We start from the raw sequence: 19,648 nt of genomic DNA on the forward strand, positions 1-19,648 counted from the left end.
AGCAAATATCTCTGCAAGAGCCTCTGCAATTTCTTCCCCACCCTTCCACAAGATCAGAGGATGCACTTGATTAGATTTAATATTGTCACATGTACTAGTATACAGTGAAAAGAATTGTTTCTTGCACACTATCAAGACAAGGCATACAGTTCATAGAGAAGGAAAGGAGAGAGTGCAGGATGTAGTGAATCTCTGGAATTCTCTGCCCATTGAAGTGGTGGAGGCTTCCTCGTTGAATATGTTTAAATCACGGGTAGATAGTTTTCTGATCGGTAAGGGAATTAGGAGTTATGGGGAGCAGGCGGGTAAGTGGAACTGATTCGCTTCAGATCAGCCATGATCTTGTTGAATGGCGGGGCAGGCTCGAAGGGCCAGATGGCCTACTCCTGCTCCTATTTCTTATGTTCTTAGTGTTACAGTCATAGCTAAGGTGGACAGAAAGATTAACTTAGTGCGAGATAGGTCCAATCAAAAGTCTGACGGCAACAGGAAAGAAGCTGTTCTTGAGTTGGTTGGTACGTGAGCTCAGACTTTTGTTTCATTTCCCAAAGGAAATAGGTGGAAGAGTGAATGTCCGGGGTGCGAGGGTTGATTATGCTGGCTGCTTTTCCGAGGCAGCCGGATGTGTACACAGAGTCAATGGATGGGAGGCAGGTTTGCGCAATGGACTGGGCTTCATTCACAATCCTTTGAGAAATCCTTTGTTGAGAAAAGCATGGATGTTAGGGAACTTGAGGAAATAAATACTGATGTCTTGAGGAGTGTACATATAACAGAGAAGGAGGTGCTGGAAGTCTTAAAGTGCATCAAGGTAGATAAATCCCGGGGACCTGCTGAAGTGTATCCCAGGACATTGTGGGAGGCTAGAGAGGAAATTGCGGATCTCCGAGCATAGATATTTGAATCATCGATAGTCACAGGTGAGGTGCCTGAAGATTGGACGGTGGCAAATGTTGTGCCTTTGTTTAAGAAGGGCTGCAGGGAAAAGTCTGGGAACTACAGGCCGGTGGGTGAGCCTCACATCTGCAGTGGCTGAGTTGCTCGAAGGTATTTTGAGAGACAGGATCTACAGGCATTTAGAGACGCAAGGACTGATTCGGGACAGCATGGCTTTGTGAGTGGAAAATCATGTCTCACAAATTTGATTGAGTTTTTTCGAACATAGAAAAAAATACCGCACAAACAGGCCCTTCGGCCCACAAGTTGCGCCGGTCATGTCCCTACCTACCTAGGCTTATATATAGGCTTACCTATCACCCTCAATCCTATTAAGTTCCATGTACTCATCCAGAAGTCTCTTAAAAGACCGTATTGAGTTTGCCTGCACCACCACTGACGGCAGCCGATTCCACTACCCACCACCCTCTGAGTGAAAAACTTACCCCTGACATCTCCTCTGTACCTACTCCCCAGAATCTTAAACCTGTGTCCTCTCGTAGCAGCCATTTCAGCCCTGGGAAAAAGCCTCCGAGAATCCACCCGATCTATACCTCTCAACATCTTGTACACCTCCATCACGTCACCTCTCATCCTTCGCCTCTCCAAGGAGAAAAGACCGAGCTCCCTCAACCTATCCTCATAAGGCATGCCAACCAATCCAGGCAACATCCTTGTAAATCTTCTCCGCACCCTTTCAATCATTTCCACATCCCTCCTGTAATGAGGCGACCAGAACTGAGCACCGTCCTCCAAGTAGGGTCTGACGAGGGTCTTATAAAGCTGCATCATTATCTCCCAACTCCTAAACTCAATCCCTCGATTGATGAAGGCCAGCACACCATATGCCTTCTTAACCACCTCCTCTACCTGCGAGGCCGATTTAAGAGTCCTAAGGACCCGGACCCCAAGGTCCTTCTGATCCTCTACACTGCTAAGAGTCTTACCCTTGATATTATATTTTTGAAGGGGTAACCAAGAAGGTAGATGAGGGCAGTGCAGTTGATGTTGTCTACATGGACGTTAGCAAAGCCTTTGACAAGGTACCACATGGTAGGTTGTAGCATAAGGTTAAATCTCACAGGAGCCAGGGTACGGTAGCCAAATGGATACAAAATGGGCTTGATGACAGAAGATAGAGGGTGGTTGTGGAGGGTTGTTTTTCAAACTGGAGGCTTGTGACCAGCAGTGTGCCTCACAGATCGGTGCTGGGTCCTCTGTTATTTGCCATTTATATTAATGATTTGGATGGGAATATAGGAGGCATTGTTATTAATTTTGCAGATGACACCAAGATTGGTGGCAAAATGGACAGTGAAGGTTACTAGGATTGCAACAGGATCCTGATCAGTTGGGCCAGTGGGCTGATGAATGGTAGATGGAGTTAAATTTAGATAAATGCAAGGTGATGCATTTTGGTGGATCGAACCAGGGCAGGACTTACTCAGTTAATGGTGGGACATTGAAGAGAGTAATAGAATAAAGAGATCCAGGAGTACAGGTTCATAGCTCCTTGAAAATGGAGTCACAGGCGGATAGAATGGTGAAGAAGGCATTCAGCATGCTTGATTTCATTGGTCAGAACATTGAATACAGGAGTTGGGACGTCTTGTTGGAGGTGTAAAAGACATTGGTAAGGCCACACTTGGAATACTGTGTACAGTTCTGGTCATCCTATTATAGAAAGGATATTATTAAACAAGAAAACATGCAGAAAAGATTTACTAGGATGCTACCGGGACTTGATGGTTTGAGTTATAAGGCTGGATAGACTGCGACTTTTTTCTCTGGAGCGTAGGAGGCTTTGTAGTGACCTTATAGCGGTCTATAAAATAATGAGGGGCATAGATCAGCGGGATAGTCAATATCTTTTCCCATTCCATTGTGACCTCACACTCCGACCCATTCCATTGTGACATCACACCCTCACACATTCCATTGTGATGTCACACTCTCACCCATTCCATTGTGACGTCAGGGCTTCACTCTCCGATCACAATCCCTGCCGGCCTCCCACATGCAGCCTCAATGGCGGCAGTCAGCCCGGGTCTAACACTACAAGCTGCCGCTCCATTTGGTACAAAGGCGGGGACCGGGAAGTTCATTTCCGGGGTTTGGGTTTGAACAACATGTTGAGAAAGCCTCTCCACCCACCCGCCACATTTATCATTCCCCGCACGCCGCCCTCTACCTCGTATTGATCTCGCTTCCAAATTAAAACCGTCCGTCTGTCCGTCGCCATTACCCGCACTGCGCATGCTTCAGATCCCGCCCCTCATTCACTCCGATTGGTTGGAGGACCAGCAGCTCCCGCTCGGTCCTCCAGCCCCGCCCCCTCTTCCTATTGGTCCGGAGCTGCCGTCAATCAGTCCCCGGACATTGTGATATGGAGCATGCGCAGTGTCATTGCTGTCCTTGGCGCTTGTTTGTCCCGGAGAAGCGGAGTCAGCGTTAGGCGGTGGCTGGGAGGATTTGGAAACACTTTGTGGATCCGCAAACCCTTCAGAATCATTGTCAGCTCCCTGGTTTGCAGCTGCGGGGCTTCTCCCTCCCTCCCTCCCGGGAACAGGCCCAGGTTAACGGCCCCATCCTGGCTCAGCCACTGGAGGATGGTTCACATCAGAGGATGGGGGAGGGGGACAATAAATAAGAGGTGACACTTTGGCCTCAAATCAATGAGGACTCTGATCTCTGGGAAGGAAGGAAACCCTGGGAGGTGGGCGGGGAGGATTCACAAACACCCGCTGGAGGCCCCAACACCCCCAGTAAGAAGCTGCAGCTCCCTGCAGTGACCAGGAGAGAAAATAATTGATTTTATTTTCACTCTGTACAAAAGAGAACTGAACCCAGCCAGAATAGAGGGTGGGAGAAAAGATTTGTGAAGATATTTCACACTGGGTTTGCCAGGCTGACCAACTCTCTCAGAGAAAATAAAAGGACATCCTTCATGAGTCTGTCGGAGCAGGTGAGCAGTATTGTGTGCGGTGCTGCTGGAACTGTGTGGGTGGGCACGGGCTGGTTGGCAGCCAGAACAGTTGGAAGAGGGTGCTGCACAGATCCATCTTATGGGTGAAACAGTACCCATACACCATGCAGCCTGGCACACTGGAGTCATGGGACAATCCATTGAAATATGAGATGGTTGGTTAATGTGGGAGTTGGTTGCAGGACAGGGAGGAGGGAAAGTGTTCAGGATGAGGATTTACTGCTTTACAGGAACAAGTGAGGAAACAATGTTCCACAGAACATACTTTCAAATTCCAGTATCCGCAGCAATTTGCTTTGATTCCAAATAAACTTATTGGACTTTAACCTGGTGTTATGAGACTTCTTACTGTGCAAACTCCACAGAGACAGTCACCCACCGCTGGAATCGAACCCAGACTCAGTGAGGCAGCAGTGCGAACCACTGTGTCACAGTGAAGGGAGTTTGCCGCAAATTTCGGGTGATAACAATGGGCTGGATGTTGCTCAGAATGTGGAGCACGGCAGCAAAGTACAGAGAGACAGAGCAGCAAACTGGACTGAGAAATGGAGTCTGCAGACTGGAACTGGCAGCATGAGGAGAGGTTATTTAGTCTAACACTCACAGCAATCTACAACCCACCCCCATTACCGAGACAGTGAGACAGAGATTACAAACACTCACCAACACAGCTCCACTGAAACGTCCCAGGAAAAAGAGGGAATCTGTGGCAGTTCCTGTCCTGAAATAGCCCCAGGACTGTCACTCAAACCCCCAACCCCGCCCAGTTCACAGCTCAGCCTCTCAGCTTGCAGCTTCCTGCACCTTGAGCCAACCCTGTCCAGGTGTGGGAGGGATGTGGAACCACAGAGTGGGGGGAGGGGTGACCTCCTGCTGTGCCCCAAATAGTTTCTCCTTCCCCTCCCCCTTGGCTCTCTAAGGTCTGAATGTGGATGTGTTGATGGACATTGCAGAGCCTCACTGAGCTTATCCTGGGTCACCCCCTCCCCCTGGGTTCAGTGTGTTCAGTTCGCTGCTTCTTTCCCTGCTGAACCTTCAGTTAATCAAAAACAGAAAGTGCTGGAAAACCTCAGCAGGTCTGATCGCATCTGTGATCATCCAGACTGGAAGCATTAACTCCATTCTCTCTCCACAGATGCTGTCAGACCTGCTGAGATTTTCCAGCATTTTCTGTTTCTGTTTCAGATTCCAGCATCCGCAGTATTTTGCTTTTATCTTCATTTAAACACGCATTCTTTGACGGCCTTTACCCCCATTGCTCCTTTCCAGAGCTTCCCACCTTCTGCTATTGTCCCTGACTCCCACATTAACCCTGTCATTCCTTCCCTTTATCCCGCTCACATCCCGCTCGAAACTCAGGCTCAGAGTTTTAGCGCCATCTCCCCCTCCCCCAGCTCCCACATCCCAACACCCGGAATCTCTAACCCAGCGGTTCCAGTTTGTCTGGTTTGAGTTCAGATTTGCCGCAGCACCGACAGGATTTCACTTCAAACCAGCCGGAACTGACTGCTCACAAATCCCTAAATGTTTCTCCAGCAGCCCGGGCTTGTTAACGTTGTTTAAAGTCAGCGCCCAAATGCAGTTACTCTCAGTTTAAAAAAACTTCTCCGTTTAATCCAAAGTATTATTCGCAGCAGACACAAACACAAAATTGTGAACGTTACCCACCGCTCCGCGCCCCCCGCCCCCCCCCCCCCGCCCGCCCCCAACTCCCCCCGCCCCCCCAACGAGACCCGAGCTGGGGTGTCCTGAGTAAGAGACATCTGTTTCGGGTGTGACAATTCTTACACATTCTCTGGTTGACATCAAACGGAAAACGCTGGAAATTGCCCCCATTACCAAGACAGTGAGACAGAGATTACAAACACTCACCAACACAGCTCCAGTGAAACGTCCCAGGGAAAAGGGGGAATCTGTGGCTGTTCCTGTCCTGATATCGCCCCAGGACTGTCACTCAAACCCCCAACCCGGCCCAGTTCACAGCAAATTGCTGCTTTTGTCAAAAAGGTCATTTGGACTCGAAACCTCAGCTCTTTTTGTCTCCTTACAGATGCTGCCAGACCTGCTGAGATTTTCCAGCGTTTTCTCTTTTGGCTGGAAATACTCAACAAGTCAGGCAGCCTCTGTGGAGAGAGAAACAGACTGAATGTGACCTGTCATCGGAACTGGGAAATATATTATTTCCCGCAACTGAAAGAGACACTTTACAGCCTTCAGAACAAAACTGAGCTCAACAATTTTACACCACAATCTCTCCCCCCATTGTGTTCTGTGTTTCGTTGCTGCTTTTTTCACCTCATTTCCCACTTGTTTTCTTTACTTTACATTCAGACTATCGCTCACCAGCTATTCACACCTCATCCAGAACATCTTTTGTATCTTTATTTGTCCCATTACCACTCGCTTTGGTCTTGGGCCGTGAAACATTTTGTCAGTTTGCAGATCTTTCATTTTGTTCTTCTCCACCTCCCTTTCTCAATTCTTCAGAGGTCAGTCTTTGACAAAGGGTCATCTGGACTCGAAACGTCAGCACTTTTCTCTCCTGACAAATGCCCGTGACCACTGAAGTGCGTCATGGGCATTCAGCCTCTGATCTTTGGGTAAACATTCTCCAAGGCGGCCTTCAGGACACACGACAGCGCAGAGTCGCTGAGCAGAAACTGATAGCCAAGTTCCGCACACATGAGGACGGCCTAAACCGGGATGTTGGCTTGATGTCACACTATCAGTAACCCCCACAGCTTGCCTCCTGGACTTGCTGGTTGTCCTGTCTGGAGACAATACGAATCTCTTTAACCTGTGCTTAATGCTCCCTCCACTCACATTGTCTGTATCTTTAAGAACTGGTTGGCTGTAGAGATTTGCATTCTAATCAGTATTCTGTAACTTGATTTTGTGTCTCTGTGCACTGTTTGAGAGCAGATTTCCACTCCATCTGACGAAGGAGCAGCGCTCCAAAAGCTAATGGTATTTGCTATCAAATAAACCTGTTGGACTTTAACCTGGTGTTGTTAAAACTGTTACTCTAAATATATCCCCATCGCTCTGGGTGGGAGTGGAATTGATGATTTCTTGACTGTCTGTCTGCACTGCTGCCTCACAGTGCCAGGGACCCGGGTTCAATTCCCAGCTTGGGTCACTGTCTGTGTGGAGTCTGTACGTTCTCCCCGTGTCTGTGTGGGTTCCCTCCGGGTGCTCCAGTTTCCTCCCACCGTCTGAAAGATGCGCTATTGAGGTGCATTGACCCAAACAGGTGCTGGAGTGTGGCGACTCGGGGAATTTCACAGTAACTTCATTGCAGTGTTAATGTAAGCCTTACTTGTGACTAATAAATAAATTTAACTTTTAACTTTAATTTTGTGAACTCATAGAATCGTAGAATCTTACAGTGCAGAAGAAGGCCATTCAGCCCATCGAGTCTGCACCAACCACAATCCCACCCAGGCCCTATCCCCGTAACTCCACATATTTAACCTGCTAATCCTCCTGACACTAGGGTCAATTTAGCATGGCCAGTCAACCTAAGCAGCACATCTTTGGACTGTGGGAGGAAACCGGAGCACCCGGAGGAAACCCACGCAGACACAGGGAGAATATGCAGACTCTGCACAGATAGTGACCCAAGCCAGGAATTGAACTCAGGTACGTGGCGCTGTGAGGCAGTAGTGCTAACCGCTGTGCCACCATGCCGCCCTAATCTCCTTGAACAAATAGTAAATTGTAGAGATTATAAAGTTTGAATTGTAATATCTAATGGTGTAAAGTATCTGGGAGCAGAGTGGATGTGATAAAGGCTGGAATACAGACTGTGGGAATGAGGGTGAAACTGCTGTGCTCAGTGAATGGTTCTTATTGGAGGGAGGGATGTAGCGGGATCTTCCTTGTTACTCCACTTACAGGCCGATGTTTGAGGGTCTGCCGATAGCTGTGAGTGTCTCTCTCTTACAGGCCTTGAAATTTCAAAGGCTGGGGAATGCTGCACTGGGGCAAGTCCACAGGAGAGAGCGCTGAACCAGGCTCACCGTTTATACCTGACCGGTAACCTGATACTTATATCACACAGCCATCCCAAAACCGCCACCAAGGCCTGAGTGATTCTCTCCCTTGTCGGTGGGACAACGGCCACCCTGCACCCACTCCACTCGAGTAGGTCTCCAAGAGAGAGAACAGAGAGACTCTGTTCTTTATCTCCTGTAAGAAGTTTAACAACACCAGGTTAAAGTCCAACAGGTTTATTTGGTAGCAAAAGCCACACCTTTATCTCCTGACCAGCAGTCTCCTTTGAGTGAGCGGGTTCGAATCACTCAGATCACCCTCGGTTCCAGACTCCGGATTTATGGTAAGGGATATTGAAACTGTGACCTCGTCAGAGTGCACTGATGAGAGAACAAGAGGCAAGACGGACTCCAAACGAGTTTCAAAACTTACAGTGATTTATTTAATAATAAAATCAACCTCTTCAATACCCCACCACACAGGAATAAAACTTATACTTTATACTGCACTATGGGAGAAATGCTAATGGGTACAACGTATTACTGAAGTTTAAAATTACAATACACCACCCCTCCCCTTGCCTCAACCTCTATCCTATCCTCGGGAGCTTCACAAGGTTGGCTGGGATACTCACAATTCTAAAAGGGGTTCCTTTGTGGTCGGCTCAAATGTCTTAGTGCAGGGTCGAAACTGAAGAGAGCTTGGTCCTGCTTGTCTGTGTCACTGCTTGTGATTCTGGAAGAGAGCTTGGTCCTGCTTGTCTGTGTCACTGCTTGCGATTCTGGAAGAGAGCTTGGTCCTGCTTGTCTGTGTCCCTGCTTGCGATTCTGGAAGAGAGCTTGGTCCTGCTTGTCTGTGTCCCTGCTTGCGATTCTGGAAGAGAGCTTGGTCCTGCTTGTCTGTGTCCCTGCTTGTGATTCTGGAAGAGAGCTTGGTCCTGCTTGTCTGTGTCCCTGCTTGTGATTCTGGAAGAGAGCTTGGTTCTGCTTGTTTGACTCTCAGCTCAATTTGACAAAAACACCTTCCCTGCCCCCGTAGGTGATTTTCAAGGACAATGGGGCTTTCGATCACCGGCAGTTTCAGTTTAATTTAGTCAAGTCCACACACAAAAGGCTGGAACTGCCGTGAACCCCCGTGGGTCGTTATTTCAATGTCTTCTGTGGATGGGCCGATTTCTGTGGCCATTGACTCCCTGCTGGTCTGTTTACTGTCCTTTGTCCTTCTGATGATTCGATCACTGGTGCGTCTGCCTTTTTGGCCACTTGCATATTCAGGGGGCTCTCACCTTTTTTTCTCTTAGCACAGTCCACCGACAGGTTATGTTTGTCCTGCCGAACCTTCTGGGAGGTTTTTATCAGCCAGCAGCCAGAGTTGGCCACTTTTAAACTGCTACGACAACGGATCATAGAAATCATAGAAACCCTACAGTGCAGAAGGAGGCCATTCGGCCCATCGAGTCTGCACCGACCACAATCCCACCCAGGCCCTACCCCCACATATTTACCCACTAATCCCTCTAACCTACACATCTCAGGACTCTAAGGGGCAATTTTTAACCTGGCCAATCAACCTAACCCGCACGTCTTTGGACTTTGGATGAATGAACACCGCTCGACAATCATCAGGCAAGACTGTTCTCTTCCTGTGGGGGAGCACTTCAGCAGTCACGGGCATTCAGCCTTGGATCTTCAGGTAAGCGTTCTCCAAGGCGGCCTTCACGACACACGACAGCGCAGAGTCGCTGAGCAGAAACTGATAGCCAAGTTCCGCACACATGAGGACGGCCGCAACCGGGATGTTGGATTTATGTCACATCATCAGTAACCCCCACAGCTTGCCCCCTGGACTTGCAGAATCTCACTAGCTGTTCTGTCTGGAGACAATACACATCTCTTTAACCTGTGTTTGATGCTCCCTCCACCCACATTGTCTGTACCTTTAAGACCTGGCTGGTTGTAGGGATTCGCATTCTAATCAGTATTCTGTAACTTGATTTTGTGTCTCTGTGCCCTGTTTGAGAGCAGATTTCCACTCCATCTGACGAAGGAGCAGCGCTCCGAAAGCTTATGGTATTTGCTACCAAATAAACTTGTTGGACTTTAACCTGGTGTTGTGAGACTTCTTACAGGAGGGGAAACAGCAGCAGTGCAGTCTGCGCAAAAGCTGTGTTCAGCCCAGTCCAATGCCGGCATCTCCACATCACTTTTAAACTGTCAGGTTTCTCCTGAGTCGGGTACACCTGTTCGGGTACACTGAGGGAGAATTCAGCATGGCCAATGCACCTAACCATAATGGTATTTGCTACCAAATAAAGCTGTTGGACTTTAACCTGGTGTTGTGAGACCTCTTACCGTGTTCACCCCAGTCCAACGCTGGCATCTCCACATCATCCCCTCCTGTCCACCAGAGGTCGCTGTAGGCCTCCCAGCTGCTGCTCCTCCCAGTGTCACCTCTTGCCCACTCCAGCCCCTCCAGTACACCTCACTGGAGCCCCAGGCCATTCTTGCCATCCTGCCAGGTCTCGGGTACTGAGGCCAGTAGTAAAGTTTATTTATGAGTCACAAGTAGGTTTACATTCACACTGTAATGAAGTTACTGTGAAAATCCCCGAGTCGCCACACTCCGGCACCTGTTCGGGTACACTGAGGGAGAATTCAGCTTGGCCAATGCACCTAACCAGCACATCTTTTGGACTGTGGGAGGAAACCGGAGCACCCGGAGGAAATCCACAGACACGGGGAAAATGTGCACAGTGACCCAAGCCGGGAATCAAATCCAAATCCCTGGCACTGTGAGGCAGCAGTGCGAACCACTGGGCCACTGTACCACCCAGTGCTCTAAGGTTAAGTTTCTTCTTCAAACCTAAGAAGATTCAGTGTCACATCAGGGCGGGGAAAAGGGAGTCCATTGGCTTCAGATGGATAATGGTAAAAGTTAATATCCCAATTTATTCACTTTATTCCTTCAAGCTGAGGTTTACAAAGTGAGAATTCCGCTGTTTATAGCAGTGACGAAATAAGCAATGACACTGATCCTATATTTAAATTAGTCTGTAATACACCTCAATTTCACACAGGTTAACAGTTTTCAAGCATTTGGAACCCCAAATGTCTGCTGATGTGTCATCCAGAGCTGTTTCCCTGGCAGTTTGTGTCAGTAGCAGGCTGCCGTTACCATCCACTCTTGGGCAGGGTGAGGAGACAGCTCCAACACCGACCTCAGCTGGAATGGGGATTGAACCATACATTAGTCCGCAGGCCAGCAATGTGGCAGGAATTGCAAAGGGGCTGCACAGAGGTCCAGAATTAGAAGAGGGGGTTGTGGAGATGGAGGAAGCGTCTGCAAGACATGGGGACATTTTGGATTATCTCAAAATTACAGAGTGTGGGAGACCAGTCAGGAATGTGTTGAAATTGTCAAGTCTGGCAGTAATGTGTGGATGTGGGATTCAGCAGCAGATGAAGGGCTGCACGGTGGAACAGTGGTTAGCACTGCTGCCTGACAGCAGTGGGTTTCTGTGTACGTTCTCCCTGTGTCTGAGTTCCCTCTGGGTGCTTCCGTTTCCTCCTACATTCCAAAGATGTGCAGGTTAGGTGGATTGGCCATGTTAAATTATCTGTTAGCGTCCAAAGATGTGTAGGTTAGGGGGTTAGCAGGGTAAATGCACAACGGTACAGGGCCCATCGAGTCTGCACCGACTCTCCAACAGAGCATCTTACCCAGGCCCTATCCCCGTAGCCCCACATATTCATCCTGCTATTCCACTGTGTTACCTGTTCATCACACTAGGGACCAGAGTCTGAGGTTATAAATGGGTGAGTTTACTCCAATAGTAATTCTTTCGACATCTGACAAGTTTACAGCTATTAACATCCTGCCTATCAAATAGCTCCAGCCTACATATGAGAGAACCAACATTCAGAGCTTTCAAATCCTTATCCTGAAGTTACAAAACAGACTTTAGTCCTCGGCCTGCTGATACATCGGCACATTCACACAGGGGTGGATTGGACTGTGATCTGTTTATTATTCATCTTTAGTTCAATACAGTTTCTGAGTGATTTAAATTTAAAACAAGGCCTGCAGGCGTGAAGATTTATTGACACATGAATGAGAGATGCTGTGGGGCATTCTCCAAGTCCAACAGGGCTGATTTACATCAGAAAAACTCCAACTATCAGTATAAACGTTATTTAGTTGGGATGTAATTAACAGCAGCAATAACAGCAGAATCACACCCCTGTGATCACTGGTGAACTCGCTGGTGTCTCACCAGGTTGTGTGACTGGGTGAATCTCTTTCCACACATCGAACAAGTGAACGGCTTCTCCTCACTGTGAACTTGTTGGTGTCTCAGCAGAATGGATGACCGGGTGAATCCTTTCCCACACTCAGTGCAGGTGAACGGTTTGTCCTCAGAGTGATTTCACTGGTGTGCGAGCAGACGTTTTCTCACAGTCAGAACATTTGAATGGTCTCTCATTTGTGTGAACAAGTTGGTGTGAAGTGAGAGAGGATAAACAAGTGAATCCCTTCCCACACACAGGGCAGGTGAACGGTCTCTCCCCACTGTGAATTCGCTGGTGTACAGTGAGGTCGCCTGATCGCCTGAAGCCAGTCCCGCAGTGAGAACACGTGAACGGTCTCTCGTCAGAGTGAACACGTTGATGGCATCGCAGTTCCTCAGAACTTTTGTAGCCCTTCCCGCAGTCTGGACATTTAACCGGTCTCTCTTCACTGTGAACTCGTTGGTGTTTCTGCAGGTTGGATGATCAGTTAAATCCCTTCCCACATTCAGAGCAGGTGAATGGCCTCTCTCCAGTGTGAATGCGCTCATGTGCCACAAGATGGAATGATGTCCTGAACCCCTTCTGGCAGTGGGAGCAGCTGAACGGTGTGGTTCCGGTGTGAATGTACTGGTGCTCCCGCAGTGTGCGTGGAGTTTTAAAACTCTTTCCACACTCAGTGCATTTAAACTCTCTCCTGTCGGTGTGAACTCGCTGGTGTCTCTGCAGGGCAGAGAAATCTGTGAATCCCTTCCCACACACGGAGCAGGTGAATGGCCTCTCCCCTGTGTGAGTGTGCCAATGCATCAGCAGGGCCGATGACTGAGTAAATCCTTTTCCACATTTGGAGCAGGTGAACTGCCTCTCCCTGCTGTGAATGCGCTGGTGTATCAACAGGCCAGCTGACTGAGTGAATCCCTTCCCACACACAGGGCAGGTAAAAGGTCTCTCTCCAGTGTGAGTGCGTCGGTGATTTTCCAGGCCAACTGGGTAATTGAATCCTTTCCCACAGTCTCCACATTTATACGGTCTCTCCCTGATGTGACTGCGCTTGTGTCTTGACAGGCCAGACGATCGTTTGAAGCCTTGTCCACACACAGAACATGTGTATGGTTTCTCCCCACTGTGAATGGTGCTTTTTTCTTCCATGTTTAATGGCCTATGATATTTAGATCCTGATGAATCAAAGCTCTCTGTCAGATCTTGATGTGATCCTTGATTTACAATTGTCTGTAATTCCTCACCTTCTAATCCCCTGAAAAATGAATTGAAAACAGAAAGAGGGAAACATGAGAGACAAGCCATAAATATACAAAGACAAAATGTGAAACTGAGTTGATCTAATCTGGTAAATTGTGGGATTGGGACTAGGACATAGTGGATATGAAAGCTGCTGGATTGTGACAAAGCCTCAAACTGTTTACCAATGCACTGAGGGAAAGGAACCCTCCACCTCTTCAGAGCCTACAACAAGAATCCAGCCTTTGTGCGTGAAGAGGGAGAGGTCGGGAGGAGGGTGACGGAGAGAGACTTTATACATCAGCAACTCAACCAGGATTTTGGCAGAATCTCCTCAACCCACAATCTTTCCCACCTGGAAGTACCAGAGCAGCTGGGACATGGGAAAACCACACAACTCCCTGACTTGGACAAATATCACTGTCCCTTCAATGTGACTGGGTTCAAATTCTAATACTCTTGCATTGTGGGAGCACCTTTACTATATGGACTGCAGAGGTTCAAGAAGAAGGCCAACTATCACCATCACAAAGGACAAGTGGCGATTGGCAACACATGACTGTCTGTGATAGTAATTCATTACAGATACCTGGGCCTTGTCAGTAATGTCCACTTCCAAAGAATTTTTTGTATATTGCAAATCTGTATGAAACCTGCAAGTTCATAAGATATCGGAGCAGAATTAGGCCATTCGGCCCCTCGGGTCCGCTCTGCCATTCAATCATGGCTGATATGCTTCTCATCCCCATTTCCTGCCTTCTCCCCATAACCTTTCAACCCATTACCAATTAAAAATCTGTCCAACTCCTCCTTAAATTACTCACTGCCCAGCATCCACCGCACTTTGGGGTAGCAAATTCCGCAGATGAAAGGAAAACAAAGAAACAAAACCAATGACCACAACAATCCAGGAGGACAAGGACAGTGGACAGATGGGAAAACCACCACCTGGAAGTCCCCCTCCAAGCCACTCAGCATCTTGACTTGGAAATATGTCACTGTTCCTTCAATGTCATTGGATCAACATCCTGGAATTCCCTCCCCAACAACACTGTGGATGTACCTACGCCACATAGACTGCAGCGATTCAAGAAGGCAGCTCATCACCAGCTTTTCAAAGGCAATTAAGAATGGGCAATAAATGCTCGTCTAGCCAACGACTAGAATCAATTGAATGATTTAAAAAATGACTTGGAATATCCATGAGAAAACAATCCTGACAGTTACTCAAATAAATACTTCACTCAGTCACACCAGCTTCTGAGTTTACATTTGACTGAAGTGGTTGGATTTTGCTGCTGTTTGTTGAAAACTTTGGGGCATTTGCCCAGTTCATTACGCAAACTAGCCTCCCATCCATTGACTCCATCTACACTTCCCGCTGCCTCAGAAAAGCAGCCAACATAATCGAGAATGTCACACACCCCGGACATACTCTCTTCAACCTTCTTCCACCAAGAAAAAGATACAAAAGTCTGAGATCATGTACCAACCGATTCAAGAACACCTTCTTCCCTGCTGCCATCAGACTTTTGAATAGACCTACTTCTCATTAATTTGATCTTTCTCTACAGCCTAACTGTGACTGTAATACTACATTCTGCACTCTCTCCTTTCCTTCCCTATGTACAGTATGCTTTGTCTGTATAGTGCACAAGGAATAATGCTTTTCACTGTACACTAATACATGTGACAATAATAAATCAAATCAAAAAAGAACCCCACGCACTCCGGACACACTCTCTTCCACCTTCTTCCATTGGGAAATAGGATACAAAAGTCTGAGATCAGGTACCAACTGACTCAAAAACAGCTTAATCCCTGCTGCCATCAGACTTTTGAATGGAGCTGCCTTATATTAAGTTGATCTTTTGCTACACCCTAGATATGACTGTAACACTACATTCTGCACCCTTTTCTTTCCTTCTCTCCTATCTGCTCTATGAATGGAATGCTTTGTCTGTACAGTGCGCAAGAAATAATAATTTTCACTGTAAACCATAACGTGACAATAATAAATCAAAATTATCCACCAGTTCCCACTTCTGTTCTTTCTGATGAATGAAGGATCTGTGCACAGCTTTTTCGACCTTCCTCCCAATCTCCACATCACAGCAAAAATATCACCGGTCAATAATAACGACTTTCAATGACGGAGGGTTTACCCAGCATTCGCCGCGGTGGTGAATGCCCTCTATTTACACCAGAGGAAGGTACTGCGCAGCCGTCTTATCACCCAGTATTGGGGCATGCGCACTGTCAGTCATGGCGATGGGGTGAGTTTCTCTTTTTGTCTCTTTGCCACGGGGAAGGAAGCGGAAACTCTGAGGGAGCGATGGAGCCGGCTCTGGAGAAGAAGAGTTTCTAAACACCTGGCGGGCGCCTCAAACCCCGATTGAGATTCGTGTTTGCAGCTCCGGATCTTTTTTCCCCCCGAAACCCAAGTCCAGTCTAACGGCCACCATCTTGGATCAGCGAGAGGCGCATGCGCCAGGGTCTTCATGACGCAACAGTGAGGGCGGGGCTTAGGTTTTACAGTTCCTCCCGGGTCCCAGTTTCCAGCACATCAGCGTGAATATTATTGATGAGTGTCAGAAGGAGGTTTACATTGACACTACAATGAAGTTACTGTGAAAATCCCCCAGTCGCCACACTCCGACACCTGTTCAGGTACACAGAGAGAATTTAGCATGGCCAGTGCACCTAACCAGCACATCTTTCGGACTGTGGGAGGAAACCTGAGCACCTGAAGGAAACCCACACAGACACAGGGATAATCTGCAAACTCTACACAGACAGTGACCCAATCCGGGAACTGAAGCCAGGTCTAACCACTGTGTTACCGTGCCTCCCACCAAACTGGGCAACAGGTGTCTAAACAGTTTCACCCGCTTCCAGCCTGCAGCTGATGTTTACAGGAGTCCATGAACCATGTACATATTCAGTGTGAGAGGTTGCTGTCCCTGAAGGAGCTGCTTCTCCACTTTTAGTTACACTTCTATTCTGCCCCACGCTCCTAATCATTGGCTGCCCATGTGGAGGAGGCTTGGGAGGTCAGAGGATCTTTTCCTGGACCTGCTCTTGGGGCTGGTTAAAACAGTGATTTGTAGATCAACATGGGGTCACTTAGCTGTTGGCTGCTCTTCCGTGGTCTTGTCCATGCTCTTGTGGTCCTGGAGAAGAATCGTGCAGTGTTGACTGGAACACTCGAAAACTCCACAACTCAGGGTACAGAGTGTCTCATAGACACTGGAAACAAAGTTCTGGTTTAGTTGAGATGGAAGTTTGATTGGACCACAAGATTGGGGAAACAAAAGATAAAAGAATATTCCATAGAAACTAGAATTGTCTGTTCTGAATTTCTGTCCTGTGCTGACAACGATACTGACTCTGTCAATGTCTTTTACAAGGTCCACAAGGGCGATGAATTGCAGATGGGAAACTGAAACCAAACATCACATCAAGAGCTGACAGAGTCCCTCAATTCATCAGGACCTGAATATCATCAACCTTTAAATGTGGAAGGAGAAATGTTTTTCTGTTTTGGCGATGAGGAAAGATTTCAAACATCACTGTGACTGGAAAAGCACCAAGACTTACACACACACCCAAGTGAGAGTGTTCCAGTCAACTGACTGTGGAAAGAGCTTTAACCAGTTACACAGCCTGATTGTTTTTAAAAATCTCACTATTCACAGCAGAGAGCCAAAGGATGAGAAGATCTTGGAGCAGAATTCGGCCATTGGGCCCATTGAGTCTGCTCCACTATTCACTGATCTGATATAATCCTGAACTCCACTTTCCTGCCTTAACCCCATGACTCTTGATTCCCTTACTGAGAAATAATACACAAGTTCTTTGTGTGGACAAGGCTTGAACAGATTGTTTAACCTAGAGAGACACAAGGACACCTGTACCATGGAGAAACCATGCAAATGTGGGGACTGTGGGAAGGGATTCAGTTACCCATCGCTGCTGGAAATACATCGCCGCGGTCACACTGGGGAGAGACCATTCACCTGCTCTCTGTGTGGGAAGGGATTCATTCAGTCATCCCACCTGCTGACCCACCAGCAAATTCACATTGAAGAGAGGCTTTTTAACCACTCTGACAGCGATAACAACTCTAAAAGCTCTGAGGACCTGGTCAAGCACCAGATTGTTCACATTGCAAGACAGTTCAGTTGCTCTCACTGTGGGAAGCTGTTTAAACGATCACAGAACCTCATTGAACACGAACGCACTCACACTGGGGAGAGGCCATTCACCTGCTGTGTGTGTGGGAAGGGATTCACACGATTATCCCACCTCGCTACACACCGACTGGTTCACACTGATAACAGACCTTTCAAATGTTCCGAATGTGAGAAGAGTCATAAAACCACAACTGATCTGCTGATACACCAGCGAGTTCACAACAAGGAGAGGCCATTCAGATGTACAGTGTGTGGGAAGGGATTCACTCTGTTATCCAGCCTCCAGAAACACCAGCGAGTTCACATTGGGGAGAGGTCGTTCACCTGCTCCTTGTGTGGAAAAGGATTCATTTATTTAAGCAGCCTCAGATCACACCAACTTGTTCACTCGGATAAGAAACCTTTCAAATGTTCTGAATGTGAGAAGAGCTTTAAGACCTCCAGTATTCTGCTTAGGCACCAACAAGTTCACTCCGGGGAGAGACCGTTCACCTGCTCTGACTGTAGAAAGGGATTCACTCGCTCATCCAACCTGCGAACACACCAGCACATTCACACCGGGGAGAAACCGTTCACCTGCTCTGACTGTGGAAAGGGATTCACTCGCTCATCCAACCTGCGAACACACCAGCACATTCACACCGGGGAGAAACCGTTCACTTGCTCTGAGTGCGGGAAGGGATTTTCTCACTCATCCCACCTGCTGAGACACCAACACACTCACAATGGAGAGAGACCGTTCACCTTCTCTGAGTGTGAGATGGGATTCACTCAGTCAACCCATCTTCTAACACACCAGCAAATTGACAAGTGTCTGGGGGAATTGGATTCTGCTGTTAATCACATCCAGGACTGAACAGTCTTCATTCTGACAGTTGGGGTGTGTTTTCGCTGATGTTAGTGATCGCTATAACTGGGCTGGAGTTTAATTCTCTGGATAAATGTCAAATTAACTAATATTATTTCAGACACAAAGCTGGGACCTTCATTTCTCCAGGACAAGAAAAGATTAATCAATGTCTTGTTACTAATTGCTGCATTTTTGTGGCCCTTTTCTCCTTTCTAACTCTGGATTATTTCAGTTTTCATACCTTCAGTTACTCTCCTGGGCAAGTTCCAACTCCCCACACCTTCCAGAGTGTCTTTCCTGGCCTTGGAATCCATGGAAGGCATCAGTAACACATCCGCGATCACCAAACACAAATCACAGTTCTTTGCACTGATCCACTTCTTTCCCCAGTCATTCAGGATGGTGATGTTTTTGGAGCTGTGATTTGTTTAATTGTCCCCCACCATTCACGACTGGATGTGGGGGGACTGCAGCTCTGATCTGATCCGTTGTTTGTGGGATCGCTTGGTCCTGCCTGGAACATTCTGCTTCTGCTGTTCAGCGTGCTTATAGTCCCATGTTACAGGTTGGAACCTCAGTTTTAGGGTGCCCAGTGCTGCTCCTGACTTGTTCTCCTACACTCCATGTTGAACTAGGGGAGGTGATGACTGTTGGTATTATTGCTGAACTATTAATCCAGAAACTCAGCTAATGATTTGGGGACCAGGCTTCGAATCCTGCCACATCGGTTGGTGGAATTTGAATTCAATGAAAAAAATCTGGAATTAAGAATTTATTGATGACCATAAAACCATTGTTGATTATCGTAAAAAAAACCCATCAGGTTCACTCATGCCCTTTAGGGAAGGAAATCTGCTCTCCTTACCCGGTCTGGCCTACATGTGACTCCCTCTGAAATGGCCTCGCAAGTCACTCAGTTCAAGGGCAACAAGGACTGGGCCATAAATGCTGGCCATCCAGCAATGCCCATTTCCCACGAATGAATAAAAAAGAATTTCAAGTTGAGGACTCCCAGGATGACTCACTTGCACTGTACACCTCTGTGCTGCTCCCTCTACTCAGGTTTGAACTGCTGGTAGGACAGAACATTTTGGCAGGAAGAATAAAAGGGAAGCAGATTATCTAAATGGTGAGAGATTGTAGAGCTCTGAGACGCAGA

At 47.6% G+C, this 19,648-nt stretch overlaps 1 protein-coding gene across 3 annotated transcripts; it reads right to left on the reverse strand.

Moving 5' to 3' along the window:
- Positions 1-11,719: 11,719 nt before the first annotated feature.
- Positions 11,720-15,919, reverse strand: LOC144487604 (uncharacterized). 3 transcript variants are annotated; one of them, XM_078205691.1, is made up of 2 exons: positions 15,609-15,919; positions 11,720-13,459 (listed from the first exon to the last, which is right to left on the reverse strand). In XM_078205691.1, exon 2 carries the CDS (start codon positions 13,351-13,353, stop codon positions 12,691-12,693), a length of 663 nt encoding a protein of 220 aa, XP_078061817.1. In that variant the 5' UTR covers positions 13,354-13,459; positions 15,609-15,919; the 3' UTR covers positions 11,720-12,690. The 3 variants fall into 3 exon arrangements, with proteins under 3 accessions (XP_078061817.1, XP_078061818.1, XP_078061816.1); XM_078205692.1 differs by having other exon boundaries at positions 15,487-15,919; XM_078205690.1 differs by having other exon boundaries at positions 15,477-15,919.
- Positions 15,920-19,648: the final 3,729 nt, after the last annotated feature.

The sequence above is a fragment of the Mustelus asterias genome, unplaced genomic scaffold (assembly GCF_964213995.1).
Source record: "Mustelus asterias unplaced genomic scaffold, sMusAst1.hap1.1 HAP1_SCAFFOLD_917, whole genome shotgun sequence".
In the NCBI taxonomy this organism is placed as follows: Eukaryota; Metazoa; Chordata; class Chondrichthyes; order Carcharhiniformes; family Triakidae; genus Mustelus; species Mustelus asterias.

Excerpts from the sequence above, each read along its gene's own strand:
- LOC144487604 (XM_078205690.1), bottom strand. The coding sequence starts at position 15,553 with ATGTGGAGATTGGGAGGAAGGTCGAAAAAGCTGTGCACAGATCCTTCA. Across the intron at positions 13,460-15,476 it reads AAGAACAGAAGTGGGAACTG|GGGATTAGAAGGTGAGGAAT; the intron begins GTGGATAATTTT and ends TTCATTTTTCAG.